This window comes from Acanthaster planci, linkage group LG10, assembly GCF_054643075.1.
Source record: "Acanthaster planci isolate LZ-2023a linkage group LG10, COTS_SCS, whole genome shotgun sequence".
NCBI classification, from domain to species: Eukaryota; Metazoa; Echinodermata; class Asteroidea; order Valvatida; family Acanthasteridae; genus Acanthaster; species Acanthaster planci.
The window spans coordinates 1,600,505-1,620,022 of NC_141786.1; the positions used below are offsets into that span (position 1 = coordinate 1,600,505).

Here is a 19,518-nt window from a genome sequence, read left to right on the forward strand (position 1 = left end):
GGGAGAGGGGTTAGATCCGTCTCTGCCGAGGGTGCCCGAGTGGCGGCTTCAGGCTCAGCGGGGGCACCCGGTCGGTCCATCCCTGCTGCCAGCTCCTGGGCTGCCTTCTGCCACCAACTCGCGTCCACGTCTCCGAAGTAGGGCTTCAGACGGTTGAACTTTTACCTCAAGTCCCAGCATCAGCATGTTTAGAGTGAACGTAGTGCTGTTGTGTCAGGATGAGCGGTAGGCTATCGTGATGAAGGGAAGGTACTCATCCCAGTCATCTTGATTCTCCTGGGCAAAGAGGCTCAGCATGGTTTTAACCGTACAGTTAAACGGTTCTACCATACCACCTGACTGGGGGTGGAATGGTGTGGTGCGGGTTTTGTGGACACTTAGCAACTTGCAGACTCCTTGAAACAGTCCAGCCTCAATTTTTTCCCTGATCGATGTGAATTTCAGGGGGGATACCAAAACCGGTGATCACCTGTGCCATCAACACTTGGGTGATTGTCTTGCTGTCTGGTTCGGAATGGGGAACGCCTCCACCCACTTGGTGAAATAGTCAGCGTCTCCCAGAGAGAGAGAGAGAGAGAGAGAGAGAGAGAGAGAGAGAGAGAGAGAGAGAGAGAGAGAGAGAGAGAGAGAGAGAGAGAGCGTTGGCATTGGCGTGCTTAATACGCCCCGGTTGGTGTTCCACGTCGAACTCGTAACACCCCAATTTCTGTGCCCACCGCACAGTCTATCCTTCGGCTTCCGAAAGTTGAATAGCCAGCACAGTGACCCATGATCTGTCTTCAAGCAGAATTTTCAGCCGAGTAGATAGTGTTTAAAATAGGTCACGAAATGGACCATGGCCAACAACTCCCGAGTGGTGCAGTAGTTGCACTTAGCCTTGGTTAGGGTCTGGCTGCCATAGACGATGACTCTCTCCCCGTCTTCCCCTTCCTGGGACAGCACCGCCCCGATGGTGCAGTGGCTGGCGTCCGTGTCCACGATGTATTCTCGCCATGTCTCAGGATAATGCAGCACTGGTGAGAAAGTCAATGTGTCCTTGAGATGTTCAAAGGCCGACTGACAGGTAGTGGTCCACCTGAACTCCCTTTGGTTCTTGTTTGTCAAGGCGTGGAGGGGGCAAGCAATCTCGGCAAACTTGGCGATAAACCACCTCAAGAAGCTGCGGACCTGGGTGGGGTTTGCTAGAGTAGGCCAGACGTATGTTTTAGACGGAAATTACTATTGGTCATTTGCATGCATAATAAGGCCGTGGGAATTCAGGCCAGGCAAACAGCTATTTCATTTCATGAAATTTACGTCTTATTTCCAATTTTGGAAATAAGAATTCCTGCCCACACTGTTTTCATGGTAAAATAAGGCTTTTTCCCAAAATGTTTTGTGAAAATAAAATTGAGAAATAGTACCAGAATGGTCAAAAGTAGTGATTTTTGTGAAAGTCCTTTCGTAAGCGGTAGTTTATTTACGTTTTTGCGATTTTTGAAGCCTGACTCGAAAAAAAAATTCCTGAAGTTTTGACAAGTGGGCTGTGGTGGAGAAAGGTGTGAAGGTTGTAGATTTGCTGACGGTTTTCCGCTGGATTTTTTTTTCTCTTCCCACCTTACCGCCTTGCGAGCGTTCGAATTCAGTGCTTGTTAGCGAAAGACGAACATAAAAGTACATTAAGCTTACATTAAGTTTATTACTGAAACCGAAGTCTATCCGCCATTATAAAATTGCCAGGAAAATGTTTAAATTAACGGTATGTATCACCAGTTTTTCATGTACTGTATACAAGCATGACCACATGAACATGTACAACGGCTCCGTCGAGAATTTCCATGTTAGTGCACATGTACGACGAGGTACGCGTGTTTACAACAGGCCGCATTGTACCGTGCACGGTACATGGCTGGACCGGTTTGTGCGTGTAAAACCGTTTAGATTGCGCTGCGCAGAAGTATTAAATATAGCTCATGAAAGCCAAAAAAAAATCAGCTACATAGAACTGATCGTACTGTGTAGTTGAGTTTCGAGCCTGTCCTATGCACTGTCTAAATATTATGGAAAAAACTTCTAAATTTGAGAAATTAGTGGGAAAAAAGACCAAGTGATCGATTGAACATGGAAATAAGTCATCATCTTAGCAGCCAATTCGAGGCTAAATTTCACATTTATGTAGCATTTCTTTTTTTCATGATTCCGTACAGTTTTATTCGGTTTAAGCCTTCCAGAGCACATAAAAGAGTTTCGATGTGATCGTTTCTTAACTTTGAGCAAACGAAGTCTTTAAAACGAGAAGACTCAACAGAGGTTTGGCAAGTTACTAACGACAATCCCGTATGGTTCACGAGGGTCCAGTCAAGTAACCGCCGCGCACGGTCGAATCCGTTCATTTCCACAGGTCGAACGGGGGACAAGACATACGTGAGGGCTTTACCACCCCCTCCCTCAGCATCTGTTCCATTTGACTCTTGGCCTCCTGGATTTTTTGAAATATGCAGTCGCCTTGGAGCTAGGTTGGCGTATTGGTATCGCTGTCCCTGTGATATATGTTGCACCAAGTGGGTCCTACCCAGCTTACCATCTGGGTTTTTGAATGCTGCTTGATAATGCTGTAAGATGCTGGCCAAGCGTGAGCGCTGCCCCCCACTGAGGTGAGCAGAGCCCCGATTCAGTAAATCCTGAAGGTGGTCAGGCACTTCTTCCCCAATCCCCAGCCGGCCATCCCTGTCCAGGGCGGCCTGCTGGGCTGGCACCCCCACTCCCTTCTCCTGTAGCTCAGCCACATCTGCCTCCTCCATCAGTGAGAACAGCGCCCACCCGACTTCCTTCGTAGATCGTGACTTGGTCCGCCGTTAGGTTGAAAACCTGAATGGGAACGGTGCCATGCTTGGTGTCTACCATGCAGGTCGGCGGCGATGGCCACCGGACATCCCTCCAAAGCATCTGCCACGGACCCGCCCGTAGCCCGTCGACACAGATGAGTCAATGGTGCTTCGAGTACCCGAGCACAGACCGGCGAGGGATCCGACATGGACCCGCTCGCAGCCCGCTGATATACGGATGGGCTAACGGCCGGCGCTCACATTTCGCGTGTGAGCTCGTGGAATCCAGCGTGGACACACCTGCAATCTGTGCGTGCATCAGCGGAGCCCTTGCATACTGGGCACGGTATATGGAATGGTACTGTGTACATCTCGGCCCCGCGCCGGGTTCCCCCGCCACACTTCTAGCAGCACGGTCTCTTCAGGCACCATATGGCCACCACTTCCCATACCGCCGTCCGCAGCAAGGTGGGCCCCCTAGGAATCCCTGAAAACCCGCATCTAAGCCCACTGCGTTCCTTATTATCAGGTCCCAAGTAAGGCTTTACCCCTGCCACTTCTAGTGGCACAGTCCGTCCAGGCACCGCGCGGTACCAGCCAGTTTCAATGCCACCGTCAGTAGCGTGATGGGCCCATGAGGGTCCCCACAAATTTTAATCTAGGCCTACCCCGGTCCGTCTTGTTGGGTTGAGAACAAGGTGCACTGCCCTCGTGGGAACCAGGCATTCCCAGACTAACATTAGGCCTATCGTAGTCGCCCCCGTCTGGCCCTGAGAAGGGCCTCCCCCGCCACTTCCAACTGCATGGCCCGGTTGGACACCATGCGGCAGCGACCACTTCCAATGCCAACTTCCGCAGCGTGAGCCCCCCCCCCCCGCTTCACAAAACTAAAGAATTTCAGGAATCAGCTCTCAATGTTGTATTTCCCCCATCAAGAAGGATTCCAATTCCTCCAGAATCATGCTGTCGTCCTGCAGATACTTTCCTGAGATCCGAGCTCTCAATGTCTCATAAGTTGCAAGGACAAAACATAGACTGTTTCGTAGGATTACATTCAAAACAGATTTTATTAAGAATGACAAGCTGATGCAGATTAAAAAAGGAGAGGAACTGCTTACAAGGGTAGCATAAAGAAATATAAGCATTTTAATTGTAAACTTAAACCTGATGTTGATATTTCTGCATGCAACGCCCACACACGACTGCTCAGCGCCGATGCTAAGTTTGTACAGCGGTTTGCTTTATTATCAAGGCCGAACAGTCTACACAGAGAGGTGTTCGCCTCATGCTGGCATACTGGGAGGACAAAGCATATACAAGCAATCAATGCAGGTATAATTGGGGTTGATGGAATTAAACTTTTTTACATTGGGTGATTTTGACAGTTTACGATTACGTTCAGGTTTTGAGTGGGGCAACAAAATAGGCATTTTTCAACACAAAAATAATTGTCTTTTTATGGTGAAATAATCCGTCGTTTTTTTCCTGAGGCGAGTCCGGATATTGAGTCCAGGGTTTGGAAGGTGTATCAAGAACAGTTCCACTCCCAAAACACCAGTCAACTTGCTTTCAGCAGAGAATTCTCCCTCCCCCAAGGTAGTAGCACGGTTTCTAGAATGTCAAATCATTAATGGCAACATGTCTTCGGTATGGGGTGTGTCAGTATAACGTTTCCCAACCCTCTGTTTCCCTCCTCCATCCGTTGATTGAACTGTTTGTAAAGTGTTTCTTTAGTTCTCAACTCCGAAAACAGGTTTTATTGCTGACAAAAGCAGACCAGAGGAGAGCAATTTGTCCATTTTAGCTTGTACTCGGTCACCGTTCCTTAATCATGACTGGGAACCACTGCAAAAAACGTAAAATGCAATTCTTCCATAGGACACACATGGTTTGATCTGTTCCCACAATCTCTGGAAATTTCCATCATCCTACTGCCTTAACAGACAGCAGACAGTGTATCCAAACTAGAAACATACACTTGACTTGTCAAAATTGAAAATACGAAATTCTATTCAATTAAACTTCAGTAAATTGTCAAATGTTATATAAAACACAGATACAAACGCCATTCAGAATTTAAACTAACGCAACTGGTAGACGAAATAACTGGTAAATAAAATCCGGTCTTCTTGAGTTGGTTACAAGAATCGAATGTTACGCAAAATTAAATAAACAAGTTGCAAAAAGGAAAAATGATGGCTTTCAGCATAACTTGTTTTCTTCTTAAATCATTGGTTATAGTAACTAGTCAGTACACTTTTAGTTTTTAATTCATCTTAAAACAAAATCAATTTGCTTCTACTCAAAACAGTTACTCTGTAAAATGAACACTGGATTTACAAATTCCGCATGGAGGTTTTAGTTTTTAAGATGTCATTTAGTTCGGGGACTTGTTTGTAAGATTCACAGGTGAGTTCAACAGATGATCTCTAAATGCAGAGAAAAAGGATTTTTTTCATATGTTTGAGTTAAATCTATTGCTCACTCTGAAAACAAAACAAAAACACCAAACAGAAAACAAAGATATCAATAAAAATAATGAAACCAAAATTGGAATTGTTTGTTCTGTAATAGAATACATTACTTTTGCACCATGTCCAGTACAGGTACATTAATGTTCTTAATGCAAAACTGGTCTAAACAAAAGAAAGCATTGGTTGACATAAAATGCTCTAAAAGTAAGAGCACGTTTTAGAGAGAGTCATCTGTTTGCTTCTAATTGGAAGATGTACATCTAATCTCAGAACGCAGTGCAATGCACATGTACACGTCCTAAGAGCTTCCTTGGTAAACCATAAACAGCTGAAGACAATAGATTATTGGCTGCATCTTAAGAACCACGTGGCAATTGGTGTTTAGGTGTTTCCCACAGATACCCCAGTGAGGGCGCCAATCCGCTGACAATCGGGTATCGGGACGCGCAAGCTTCAACTGCTTGAGTAAGTGTGTGGCACAATTTTTCCTGAGGAGACGCAGAAGGCTCCGGCAATAACATTTGAAGCTCAGAGTGCTCATTTGCCTTGAGATTGTTTCAAATTAGAACATCCAGCTGTGAGTTTGAAGATGGATGTCAAGAGCCACGGATTTTAAACTGAGCGTCATGTTGTTTTAAGGCTTATTATGCTTATTATGCGCCTTGCTGCAGCGTCCTTTCCATGCAAGCCTTAGCTGAGAAACTTGGGCTGTGTCGGAGGAATATATAAAAGCCAGATGATGAGGTGCTGTCTTCCAGTTCAAATATCCCTTTAAAAGTTTCCAAGGCTTTGGTTATTTCTAGCTTTTATACTTCTTAGATCATAGTTGTCACAGTGACAGAACTCATTGGGTGGACTGATCGTTTGTTCAAGCAGCTGTCGACCAAGAATTGAGTTCTCACTCACCGATTCTTCTGAAAACTACCACTGTTCTAGACGAACTGGATCATAAATGGTATTACAAACCTCTAAAAGTGACCTTTGTGCCTCAGTAAACTTTACTTTCAACTTCAGCTTCACTATTTGAAAAGATATTTTAATCTTTATTTGCTTTTATGCTAACGTATTTCCATATTCATGAGCAAAACTGAGATGTCGTCTTAGGAAGAAGCCTGAATGTTACAATGGGTTGTACACCAAAAAGTCCTGCGTTTTTGTAGATTTCACCGCACTAAGTTTTCTCCTCTTTGCTGTCTGATGGTTGTTCATGTGTGTAGCAGCAAGAAACTATCAATCTCTGTCTCAGAAATGTTTTCAGTTAATAAATTCTGGGCTCTCAATTTGAACAAAAATACCTATGAATCGAACCATGTCTCCCCTGGATGACGTCAGAGCAACAGCGCCCACAGTTGTCCGAGAAAGCATGGATGATTTTGGTGGTTTAAAAGCATGCACTTTCAGTGTAGTTAGCCAATAGGAGTGCGTAAGTGTGTTTATACGTTGAACGAAAGCACAAAGATGACGGAAAATTGAAGGGCGGTCCTTAAAGCTTGTGCCGTATCCAACTTTCCCTTGTTATTCAAATTTGGAGCCTTCCATGTCTGTCTTTATAAATTTAGGGAACTCTACATGAGTAAGGGCGCCCTCATCCTTCCGATACGCGTCACGAAGGTAATTAACATAAAGTGGATACTTTTTTATAGGCTTCCCGGGTACGCGCCGGTGTGAAGGTGCTCTCTTTGCTTTTGGTCTCGAATGTAGAACTGTACTCTCTGCATTTTGCAGGGAGCATGGCTTCGGCCATGCCCTAAGTGTGGGAGAGAGTCAATGCTTGGAACCCCTAATAAGTTCTTATCATTGTATAAATACTTCACACAATCTTCTGTCGGAGAAATTGTACGATTTACGGGGCCCAATGTGATAACTGCTTTCTGTTCTACAATGTGCCAACTGTATTGGTTAGCTAGCAGTGTAAGCCTTTGACCATTCATTGTATTGTTTTTTACGGTGCCATCTAGCTATTACACTACACCAACTGTTTTTATAGTTAATAAATTGTAGTTCTGGAGTTAGACATCATTTATTGTTCACGTGTTCTCCAAGTGCTCATCCGCTTTAATTAGGGGACCGTTCCCCCTTCCTCCCACTGTCCAACTGATGTGGGGCTGGTCCGCTACACAAACAAAGGTTGTTGCGAGGGATAAGAGGCATAACTGACCGTGATGCAGATGTATCAGAATGAAATGCAATTTCGTCATTCGTCATGATTGTATAAAAGAGAAATGTTGATTTTGTCAAGGTCTCGAAGAAATTCCAAGTCATCAGTACATGGATATTGCATGCCAAATGAGGGCGGTCTTCTTTACTACAAAGCAGAAAACATTTAAGTCGATCCGCAATATGATTGAAGGGGTAAACTACACCTTTGTCCGGTGGGGGTTCAGTCGTGTATGCAATATGTGTAACCTAGAAAATGCGTAAAAAGTAAATTCCCGGATCTAAAGGGTCTGGCTCGATGATTCGTTGGCAAATTTACTTCGACACTGGGACAAGAAAAAAATTATGAAAGCAGGAATCAAAACAAAAATGTTTAATTCGAACTTGACGTTGAAGCAATTTAAAGAGAATATAAACTAATGGCAAAAGAAACAAAAACTAGATTAAAATGTCAACAGAACCAGAACAGGATGCGTTGGGACAAGGCCAGTGTGGGATCAAAATCTTTAACAATTCAGAGCAATATCTAGGTTATATAGAACAAAAAGAATACGTGATAAGTACATGTCATCAAAAATACCGCTAGGAATGCAGTCCTATACATTCTGTAACAAAAAGAAAAGACACGTTATACACTATTACTAGGCCAAGTAATGCAGATAAAAAAAACCCCACTAACCAGGCGACCACAAGGCTAAGAATACACAGATACACGCACACAAGTGTGTATTTGCATAACTGAATGACTGGGTCCACACAGCTTCACCAGTGCTGCGGCACACGACTACAGTGTAGGGATCCCTAAAATCTATAAGCACTGCCGTACTACTGAAACATGACACTTCCTGTAGGGCAGGGAAATACCTCCCACAAGTTTACGTAATGAATACATGTACATGCACAGTAAAACTGGAATCAACGAGATCTTTCCCTACCCTTAAGTTTACAGGGCCAAAGTAAATATGGGCACAACTTGTCAATCTGAGATGGTTTTAAGGTGGATTATTATAACTGTTTAAAAATACTTCAAAAGTTATTCAAGACTAAACAGACACCAAAACTTTTAATGGCCAAGAGACATGAAAATTGCATACAAAGTCAAACAGCAGCTTTTGGAAACTACCGGTAATCAAATGAACAAGTAAAATCTGTACAATATCAAAAGTGTTGTCAAAGGTTTTGTAGCAAACAAATTGAAAACAAACTCACCGAAAGTGTCCAGCAGACAAAACTACAAAGGCAGGGGAATATACAAGGGTCACACGTATGTGGGAGCAAGTGGGTCTGACTTTCCTTCGCTTAGGCTTCCTGTCTGCTCAGAATGACCTCCGGGGGCTTGTGGGCCACATCACTTTAAGAGTGAGGGAACTAGGATCTGATGGGGACGAGCTCAAAATACACTAAGGTTAAATTTCAAGTAAAGAGTACAGGAAAAGGGGAGATCAAAAAAAATTGAGCCACAACAAAAGTTGAGCCACCCCCTGAAATCCCCACTTGCACAAGAGTGATAAAGCCCAAAAGCCTTCTATTGGCGTTGTAGTCTGTAACATAATTTTCATATTAATTAGAGCAGGCAGATGCATGCCAGCTCCGTAGAGACGTGGTGGACAGAAAAAAATTGAAATTGCACTAAAAATGGATTTCTGAGTTACAGGTAACACCGTCTTTATTGCTCACATGATAGCACTTTCTTTTTGAGCAATATTTGCATTATGTAGCCCCTACATTGTAGTTTCATTATGGTGATTTGGATTGAAATATATCCAACAGCGATCACGTCACATGTCAAAATGGCCGACGTACGGAGACTTGAGCCGCTGATCATAAGCTGTGGCTCAACTCTCCTCCAGTGGGTGGCTCAACTCGCCTAGTTCCAATGACATTAATGTTTGCCTTAGTTTTTTTTCTTGAACACAATGCCACAGGAATACAAGAGGAAAACTCAACGCAGGAGTGATCAAGTATTGCTTTAACGCGCAGCTAACTTCAAGCAGTGTTCGAAATGCTGCACGACGACATCGACACCACCAGGACTTCAATCTCAGGAACATACAGCACCCTGATTACATGGTTCCATAGAAACAAATAAAGACCCTTGGCATTTCGGGAAAAAAGATATTATTACCTGCAAATGTACTTTACATGAAGTTTGACAGGTGTTATTGTCTTTTCTCATGAATATTTTGTCATTTTGTTTTTGTAAAAATTTAGAATGTTGCGTAGGCCCCAACATACAGGAATAAAGTGCCACTTAAGAACTGTGTTTGCCATAAATTGAAAAAAACCTTCATACATTTATAATCGTTTCGCAAAGATGCTTATTCGTTTTAGCATTTAAAAATTTAGAATGTTGCGTAGGCCCCAACATACAGGAATAAAGTGCCACTTAAGAACTGTGTTTGCCTTAATTTGAAAAAACCCTTCACACATTTATAATCATTTTGCAAAGATGCTTATTCGTTTTAGCATTTAGCATAAGAAACGCCCATCCCTGGCACGTACCTTTTGAAAAATTTGTGTCATTTGAAAAATCCTGGTTACTTGACCCACACATGACTTTCTCACGTACAGTTTGCGTGAGGCCATTAACAAGCTAAACATGTGTTTGCTTCTTACAATTTTCACAGTGGCACAACTCTCCTCGGGATAGACCAACTCTCCTTATGGACATGCTCAACTCTCCTTACCTTGCTGGGAACCTGTGCCACTTGAGACATTTATTTGAATAAAATATTGATAAATATGCAATCGTCTCGAAATGCTTTAACCCTAACTCTATAGTAACAAAATAGTTATACGTCAATTTGAATACAAACATTTCCACCAAACGTAAAAATAAAGAGAAATATTGGCCAAAATCTAAAAAAAATGGCTCAACTCTCCTGGATCTCCCCCTACATGTAAGCTATGAATAAAAACAACCAACAACTGTTCTGTAGGGGAACTAAAAAAACCGAAAACTGCTAAATAGTTTGCCACCTCTAGACAAGGAAACCAGAAAAAAAACCAAACAAACAAAAACAAACAACCCCCCCAAAAACAACAAAAAACAAAAACATACAAAAAACAAAACAAAACAACCCCCCAAAATGCTAAATACTTTGCCACCCCTACATAAGCAGGGTCAAGGACATCGGTCGTTTAGAGCATAACATTATACAATATCTGTGACCATTTTCCTTTAAGTATGCGTAGAAATCTCGTCTCTTTAAGTGAGGGTCATCTCATGGATTTTGCTGTGATGTACATTTTGTTTAACGCATGGAGACTTTGAAATAACTACCAGACACCCTTTCTTGATTATGATATTATAACGTACAGACACATAATTGTCTGTATGAGTTATGAAAAAAGTGAGCACGTTCCTTTAAAGCCCACCTTAGGGAGATCTTTTTTGGCAGGAGTATACCTAAACTGTTACAACAAAGCTAAAAGATGTCCTCATTGGCCTGAGTACTTGCGACAACGAATCATTAATGCAAAGGAATTGTAGGATAAAATACTGTTGAAATAACCCAGCGTTTCTTCTATTAAGAATGGCAGGAAAATTTGAATGTCTTCCTCAAATCAGAAACTCTACTCAGAAAATGGGTCATACTTATACATGATACTTTCTTCATTGGGTCTAAACTACTTCTTTCAGGCGAACCATTATAAACCATGTGCTCACTACAACCGTTGAGAGTGCGAAGGCTAGCTCTGCAGTTGACAAAACTAAAGTCCATGGACTACTGGGCTCTTTTACCGCCAGTACCCTTTAGTGTTGCAGTTCTATGCATACCCACGCAGGGTGAAGTGGGGGTCAGGCGTGATTGTTTGCAATGTACAGGTAAGTATGCTAGTATACGGGTGGATGGTTAACTTTACATTTTTGTGACGGGTGTGTATTTATGCAGTCGTACAAATTTTGTGCTTTGTAAACAAATAAAACACAGTTCGGCTACCTGTGCATTTAATATTGCGTTAACCTATTGAGTTTCGGGGGGCGCAATAGTGCTACTGAAATTGGGAAATCTTGAGCAAACAAACACGATTTCACCGTGACCTAAACCAAATAGTGCCCTTCTATGAAAACAAGAGAAACAGCAACTAAGTGTTGATTTCAGATCAGACTCCGCGACAACCTGTTGATCAAGTACAACCGGTAATCCAGTAAAGCTATCTTGAAATTAGGGTTAAATACCAAATGAAACACGAAATGCCAAAGTGTATGCAAAGTAATGACATGAAAATTGAAAGCTTGACAAAGTTTCAGAAAAATAAGTGAAAAGTATAGTGTAAGGCCCTTCAAATTTATTGACTTCCTCGTTTTATCTTTATTCTCTTTGAATTGAGAAAGTCATGGATACTGCCTTAATGCTGCAACGATAATAGAGCATTTATTTCTCCAATAAAACTTGGGTACCACTCACTGACTCAACGTGCCAGCAAACAGCAAGACTTTATGTCATTATATGAAGAGCGCATTCTCAAAAACCAAGCCATACGCACGGACGAATAGGCCTAATTGTTTATGTTAAGCAGAGAGTTACACAAAAGCCCATCTCTCTTTCAAGAAAGTTACAAAACTTGTCTGCATACAACTGGACTCAAAACAAATAATCACATAATTAAGCGGCTTTCATTAACTTGGCCTTGGAATTAGCGATACCTGGACAGTCCCTCGTAAGGAAGAAAAGTGGAAAATTCCGCCCAAAACGTATCGATGTTTGATTTTGTTATTTTTTTCATTCTCATAGTTACGAAACTATTGAAAAAGGTGAACTTAACCAACAGAACCGCGAGAACTTTCATTTTTCAGTCACATTCAACACCTCGCCTACTGAGGATCAAACACTTGGGCGCAGCAACTCCTGCTATATTTACATAACAAAGAATCCCCTTGGTCTTTGTATTGTACTTAATGTTGACAGACGATACGTGTCGTCACAAACTCTTTGTGCTGGCGGAAAGATATTCCCAGACTTTGGTGGGGTCATACGGAACTGTTTTGATACCGAAGCAGGGTGAGATATATGTGTGTAGTTTATACCTTTAGAATCGAATGGTACAGTGCAGCTTGTTTGGACGTTTGACTTACCTCTCTCTCTCACCTTTTCCGAGGGGACAACCCTCCCCAAAGTACGTTTTGCTGATTCAGTGTAATTTAGGTAAATGTGAAGCATCACCCATAGCCGTCTGAGTTAGCAACTTACGGTACAGTGCCCTTGTTAGAGTATCAACAGTGCTGCTGCCAACATCGAATAATTGCCTACGCAGAAGGTACGTGCAGAATTAGAATCAAAGTTGTTAAGAGGATGGTGGCGGTTTGGTCATATTTAGTGTATGAAACCGTTGTTCAGGAAAAATGTTCCGTATTCCAATTGATGTTTTCATAGCATCTGATAAGATTCGGCATATGAAGCAAATTTGTTTGGCAGCGTATGAATACATTGACGGCGACTTTAAATTTCACGCGGCTCTGTATTATAAAGAATGCAGCCACCACCCTGGACTCGTGCGTTATTTCCCATCGCAGCCAAAATACTCAGACGCGACCTTTAACTTGTAGTTATTTTATTTGCGCAGCGTATACCAACCTTTTTGATCACCTCTCAGAGTTGCCCTTTCTGATAATCTTTCAAGTGTTCCAATAGCTTGTAGTTAATACATTCTATTGTCGAGTTTTCTCCATCACCGCCCAGTGTCTATGCAGTATGTGTGTTGCGTGTTCGGGGAATTCCCCAAGCAGTTGGAAATTCTCGCTCATTTGCATGTGACCTGGCCTTCGTATCACAATGATCTCCATTGACAACCACCAATATAGTGCCAACATATACAAACAGTATAACTATGATTTACGCTTCCATGTGTTTAAAGTAGGGAAGTGCAAACAAGCTGATTGTTTCTCACAGGAGAAAACTCTACTCTGAAAATCATCTGCCAGACATGTTAGGCCATGATGGAGCACCATGTTTAATGATGAATAGATAAAATATTTTAAATGTCTATGGTGATGTGTCGTCAGCAAAGCTGAAGTCTCACATTTTCTTTTTTCTTTTCAACTACGAATTTATATATCATGCAACACCAACCAATTATATAATTACACAAAAAAGTAAACGAAACCAACAGCATCCCAGAAATTTCTAAAGTGCATCAGAACATTCTAGTCATTTGAGGCACCCTCATGGGTTAAAAATTACCGTTAGTAACCTCTAAAGAGAACACACTGGCTGTGTGGTATATAATTAAATTGACAAGCACTAAATCGTGCTAATTAAGGGGATAGAAACAGATACCTGGAAATTATTGACATGATACATGTGAAATAATTAAACATACACATTTTAAGAACTTTTGCAACATACATGGTTCTCCGGCATGAAGTGGCGAGTTTTCGGCTTAAATGTTAAATTGATCAGCTAACGCTGTCTACGGTTATCTCCACAAAATTGGAGATCTCCCTTCTCTGGGAATCTGAGTTGTTCTGCTTTCCCTTCTAGTCAAATTAATCGGACCATACACTGTTACCAGGAGGAAAAAGCCATCCGGTGTTATCCAACCTAATTAAACCAAACTTTTTTATTAATTTTCATTGCCACGATCTTTTTGGGAATATTAACAAACACACAAACCCTATTTACACTGCTTTCAGATCCTAGAATCCTACAGAAAACTAATCAAGTGGAATCCAATCAACAGTTTCTTCTACCTCTTTTAACTACTCACTCTTTTATTAGCCAACAATATTGATTGATGGAGCAGTGGTCATCTGAATGCAGAAAAACTCAGATTTCAGGGGTGCATTTAGAAAAGTACCTAGAAAATAAAGAATGGGAGCAGTTCATGTTAATGGATGACAATGGCATCTTAGATGCGGCCAGAATTACCAACAAGTGTCATCACCTCGTCTTAAAGGGCCATAAAAGTCATTGGGAAATAATTAGGCTGACAAGCAAGTCCGACAAAGGACAAAATTAGCTCTTCTGCAATGCAAGCTGTAAGAGGAAAACGACAGGCTCTTGATCAGGGGCCCATCCGAAACCTTGTTAACGGTATGCGACGTCACCGCCTAAAATGACAAATTTTGACAAGAAATTTCAATTGTTTTGATTAAAGGAAGCCAATTATGAGCAAAACACAACTTGATTGTCATGTTTTCAGCATTGTGTTCCCATTTAGTGATTCACTGGGTCTGTGAAAAAAACAAGTGAATCACTTCAATTCTAAATGTACCAGTGTAAATAAGGTGCAACATGAAATTATCAAGTACCAAATTCTTGTAAGTTTAAAACTTGAATCATCTCTCCTAAAAAATAAACAGGTATACAATCGTTTCAAGAAAAAGACTCTTATAATCGTTGCAGAAAATTACTGGAATAAAGATAACATCATACGACTGAACAAAATTAATCATCAACTTACATGAGACTTGTTACAAAATTAAACACGCTTTTATCATTTTGAGGTCAGCTTGATACACTTCCATAAATATTCGGTCAATCCGATCAATTTTGTATATCCTGCAAAGAGATGAAAAACTTGTCCGCCCTGGAGATACTTTGCTATTTGTTGGAATTGAAAGCGTCAGTTTACGGAGAATGTGATACAACTCCTGTCACATTCTGTTACGGATAAAAACATTGGAAATCATTTATGATCAAATCCTCACTTAATGTGATGGTTGTATAATTTGTGTCTATAATCGGGTTATAATACGGACTGTTACGCAGTAGCATAATGTGTTAATTCTGGAGTTTGTTAATTCACTCGTGAAAATTTTCATTTCACGTATCCTAGATACTTTGGAATAAAATCAAATACATGTTGTTCTTTTTGTTTTGTAATACTGAGCGGCTTGTATAGCTTTAAAAATTAATCTTTGAATCTGTTTTGAACTTAGGTACTTGAGCTAAGTACAACTGATATACTTCTCAGAAGTCACGTAATGGCGGAAACATCTTGGAACGCAAAGTCAAAAGGGGCTCCGATGAAATCAGTGACAGGTATGTGAATGGCCCTCTCCCGTCCCAGACTTTTAATTCACAGTATTTTGTGTTGTAAATGCTGCAGATTGCATCGGCTAACGAGTATAAGGCTAATTGCAAAATATTTCATTATATCAACCATTTCCAGCCCCTCCCAGCCCCGAGTTATTAAAACGTCTTCTTACCGTATAAATTGATCTTGATCTCTTGGTTAATCTCTTCTAGTTTGTCGGGTTTTTTGTCAACTTGTAAATATTTTGTTAATTGAATTGTTATGATGACCATGAGGAGGAGGATAAGAATGACGATGGCATGGCCTACTCCTGGCTGTCGTTTATTGTAACATTTTTTTTTATTAATTGGACGCGTCAGCGATTTGTCTTCATTACCGCATTCACATGAACTTTCTTTTTTCAGAAGACCCTTCGCAACTACAGTTTACCCCCCAAAGGAGTAAATTTGGTACCACCCAAGCTGGGCAGGTGAGTATCCTTCGTTACTTGTTTCACTTCATACGTTTCGATTACCATCTGTTTAGCAAAAGAGCACGATTTACGGAAGTAGCCTATATAAACTGAGACCCACGGCCAATAGCTGCATGATGTGACCTAAAACCAGAGAAGCCGCCCCCCCCAAAAAAAAGAATGAAAAAATAAAATTAAAAAAAACAAATAAATAAACGAAGAAAGGGGGAGCGGAAGAAACTAGAAGAGATGGGAGGGTCACGATATTAAGTTCTAAGTTTTCTCACAAAAATGATCATTTTCAGATCTTAGCTGGTGGGTGCTTACCAGAAAATTTAGAAATTTGGAGGAATTGGTTTCCCCAGCCCCCTTCCCAAAAAACATCATGGCGATGTCTGTGCCTTAAACCGCTGAGAAGCAACACAATTGCCAGTTTTCAGTTTTGATTTCCGCCAAAATTCGCAATTACAATTTTCAACTTTATCTATCTTTTGATTAAATTCAACTTATAACTGTTGTTGCGTGTGGTTCATTCTTAGCAACGCTTATACCACGCTGACCATGGTAGAGAATACGGGTGAACGGATTCACAATGTACAGGGCGTCCCAGAAAAAAACAAACCCTGTGGAAAGGGGTTAATATGCCCAAACCATGAGATATGATTACAATGTATAACCATCTCCGAAAAGTAGAAGCAATATTCTTTGATCGTATCCCTCCTGTCATGCACGACTGAACACCATTGTCTTGGAAATGGGCCCCGTTTTCAAGACAATCCATGACGGGAGGGATACCATCAAGGTATCATTAGAAAGAATTCTGCTTCTACTTTTCGGAGATCCTTATACATTATAATCATATCTCATGGTTTGGGCATATTAACCCCTTTCCTCAGGGTTTGGCTTTTTTCTGGGACACCCTGTAGTGCACCATCTAGAGGTTGTCGTGAAGTCGGACGCCTTTTCGCGGCGCATTATGGGATAAATAGCTGACAAAGTCTCATGCGCTAACTGTTACAAATGTCTGTTTGTCTTTGTTGAAAATTCTTTATTGACAATTCATTATTGCAAATGGGTGTAAGGTAGTCAATATAACTTTTTTGTGTCGTGAAGTGAACGCCTCAATCAATCAAATATCCCCAAGTTATAGAAGAAGTGCGCATAATTGTGGCAGCGTGTTGACCGTTAACTTCAAAAGTGGCCTGTCTGCGGCAAACTCCTGGTGGCGCACTGTGTTGTGAATCACCTATATTTCAATCATATTAATTTTGTTTAGTTTTTCTTTTGTGATCTCGATTGTTTAAAAGGCATGCTCTAGCCCCAACGCCAAAGTAAACATCGTATTATTTCGGTACGCTTTTTGTATACAGCTTTGGAGGTGGACCATGTGATAATCCTTTTTTGCACAAAGTCAAATGTAACAGGGGGTATCGTGAACTATTTCAAGATTTAACGTCAATCGGGGAAACTTTGGCACGCTGGGGTAATGCTGGCACAAGCCACACCTATAGCTTGTAGCTAGTTGTCATATCTTTGCAACACGCTGTGTGGATGATATAAGATGCTGTAAAATGATTCTATGATTTTATCATAAAACACACCTGGAAGCTCAGCCTGAAGAATATTTCACGTGTGTACTTTGCTATTATCTTTTTAAATTTCTTTTTCATTAAATTCCAGGAACTTATCAAAGTTGCTCAAAAGCACTGGGTAGCTTTAATAGCACTTAGTTAAGCTCTAACTCACAATTAAAAGAAGTGGATGGATATCTGATACTACTAGATTAATCCTATGGTTTCACATGACAAAAACATCCAATCAACAAAAGAGAATTTTTTTTCTATGAAAAGCAGAAACGATGAGGATTTTAACCTGCCAAAGTTAACCCCCAGTTGACGGTACCTTAATTACAAGTTTTGCCCCTTGCATCGAAGTTTTTCACTCTGTAGGCCCACTCACTGCTTGTCAGAAGATCATGAAAAAAAATCTCAAAAGTTTATTCTTGTAGGACTGGAACCACACGTCCTGCTTACATGTGCAATGTTGCATTTATTCAAAATAAACCATAGTTTGTGGGTCTCCAGTTGTCAAAAAACGATGTTTCTCTTCACAGACAAGATTGCCGGCTGGGGCAATTTCGGAGGAGGATACTCCGTCACCTCTGGAAATTGGCGAGGTACAAACACCGTAAGATATGGAAAAACAATTACACGATGACCCTTCCCAGTGTCATTTCTATATTGTTGTAATTATACTTGTGAATGAAAACTGGGTTTAAAACGTATAATAGAAATCCAAACAGGAAACAAAATATTAGCCGCATACAACAAAATGCCCCAACAAAGATGAATACCGGTACCCCACCAATCGTTAGTTGAGAAGAGGATAAAGTAGTTTCATATGATAGCTGAAATGTTTCTTAGTAAAAAGCACCTCAAGTTATATCTATACTACGTGAAAAACATAGTTTTCGTAGCCAATCTTTAAAACTGAAGCATGGCTAAACAATTTTTTGAAAAACATGAACCTTCCGATATGTCAAAGACTAAATTTTAATGTTTAACTTCAGGAATTTTCTGAGGGACTGGGAGAAATTCATTTTATTGAAGGTATTTGATCAATACAAAGGTTGAAGAATTAAAGAGTGAGGCAGTGGTTTATCTTGCTCACGCCTCAATTACACGCATTTCTCATTGAGTTTCAAAGCCAAAATTTCAAATTAACATCAGATGTACTGTGTTACTTGATTTGAAATGTATCATGCTTGTTTTCAGATTCGCTCACGAGCTGCTCAACTTAAAGAGAGAATCTGGCGCTTGCGATTGCCAAGTCGGCATTCAACAGGCCAAGAGACTGCCCAATGGGAAGAGCAGAAAGATCTCATTGTACACAAACAAGAACTTGATGAAAAACGTCTGCTTCTTATCTCAGAACAGAAAAATAAGATCGATGGGACTGTGCTTGATGTGAAAATGCGAGCTCTTTGGTCAGAAAATAGGCTGGTGGCACTGAAACGAGAACTCCTTCGCGAGGAAAACCTGCTAAGTATATCTGAAGAAAAGGGACCGATTTCACCCAAGGACAGGTCAAAGTCTGACGACATTCGCTCTGAGATTGCTAATGCTTTGACAAACCTGATAAAAATACAGGACGACTTACTTTATTACCAACCTGTTTTCTGGAAATATCGCTTCCAGCATCACTCCCAGTCATACCTATTTCATGAAGTCTTGGTGTATGCTGAATCTATCCTGTTTATCTTGGAGAGTCAGGCAGGTCTACAAAAAGGAAAAGAAGCAAATAAGTCTACTGACGAACAAAGTCGTATCAATAGCTTACGGCGAATAGCTGATGCCCAGCAGGAGCTGCTGAATATGCAAAAGATGACGTACCAGGAGATGATTGGTACCACACAAGAGAAAGAGACTCATTCTCAAGGAGAGTCAGAGGAGGAAAAGACGGAACTGTTGCAGGGAATGTCTGTTATCAGACAAGAGAAAGGGACTCCAGGTCAAGCTGAGAGTGTGAAAGAAATTAAACAAACCGAAGATGCTTCTAAACAGCTTGAACTCATATTAGAACAGACGCAAGTTGCAGCTGAAATTAAGCGAGAGGATCATCATGTTACTGTAGAAGAAATTCATTCTCA

General features: G+C 41.1%; 1 protein-coding gene across 4 annotated transcripts in view; it reads left to right on the plus strand.

The window, feature by feature from the left end:
• The window catches only part of LOC110983518 (uncharacterized), a 97,848-nt gene that overhangs the window by 58,187 nt on the left and 20,143 nt on the right, over positions 1-19,518 (plus strand). For 3 of the 4 annotated variants that reach the window (XM_087142254.1, XM_022242826.2, XM_022242824.2), the window contains exons 2-3: positions 15,321-15,423; positions 15,823-15,887. In XM_087142254.1, coding sequence (XP_086998380.1) covers positions 15,366-15,423; positions 15,823-15,887 — 123 coding nt within the window. In that variant the 5' untranslated portion in view covers positions 15,321-15,365. The remainder of the gene's footprint in view (positions 1-15,320; positions 15,424-15,822; positions 15,888-19,518) is intronic. The other variant, XM_087142255.1, reaches the window with a different exon arrangement.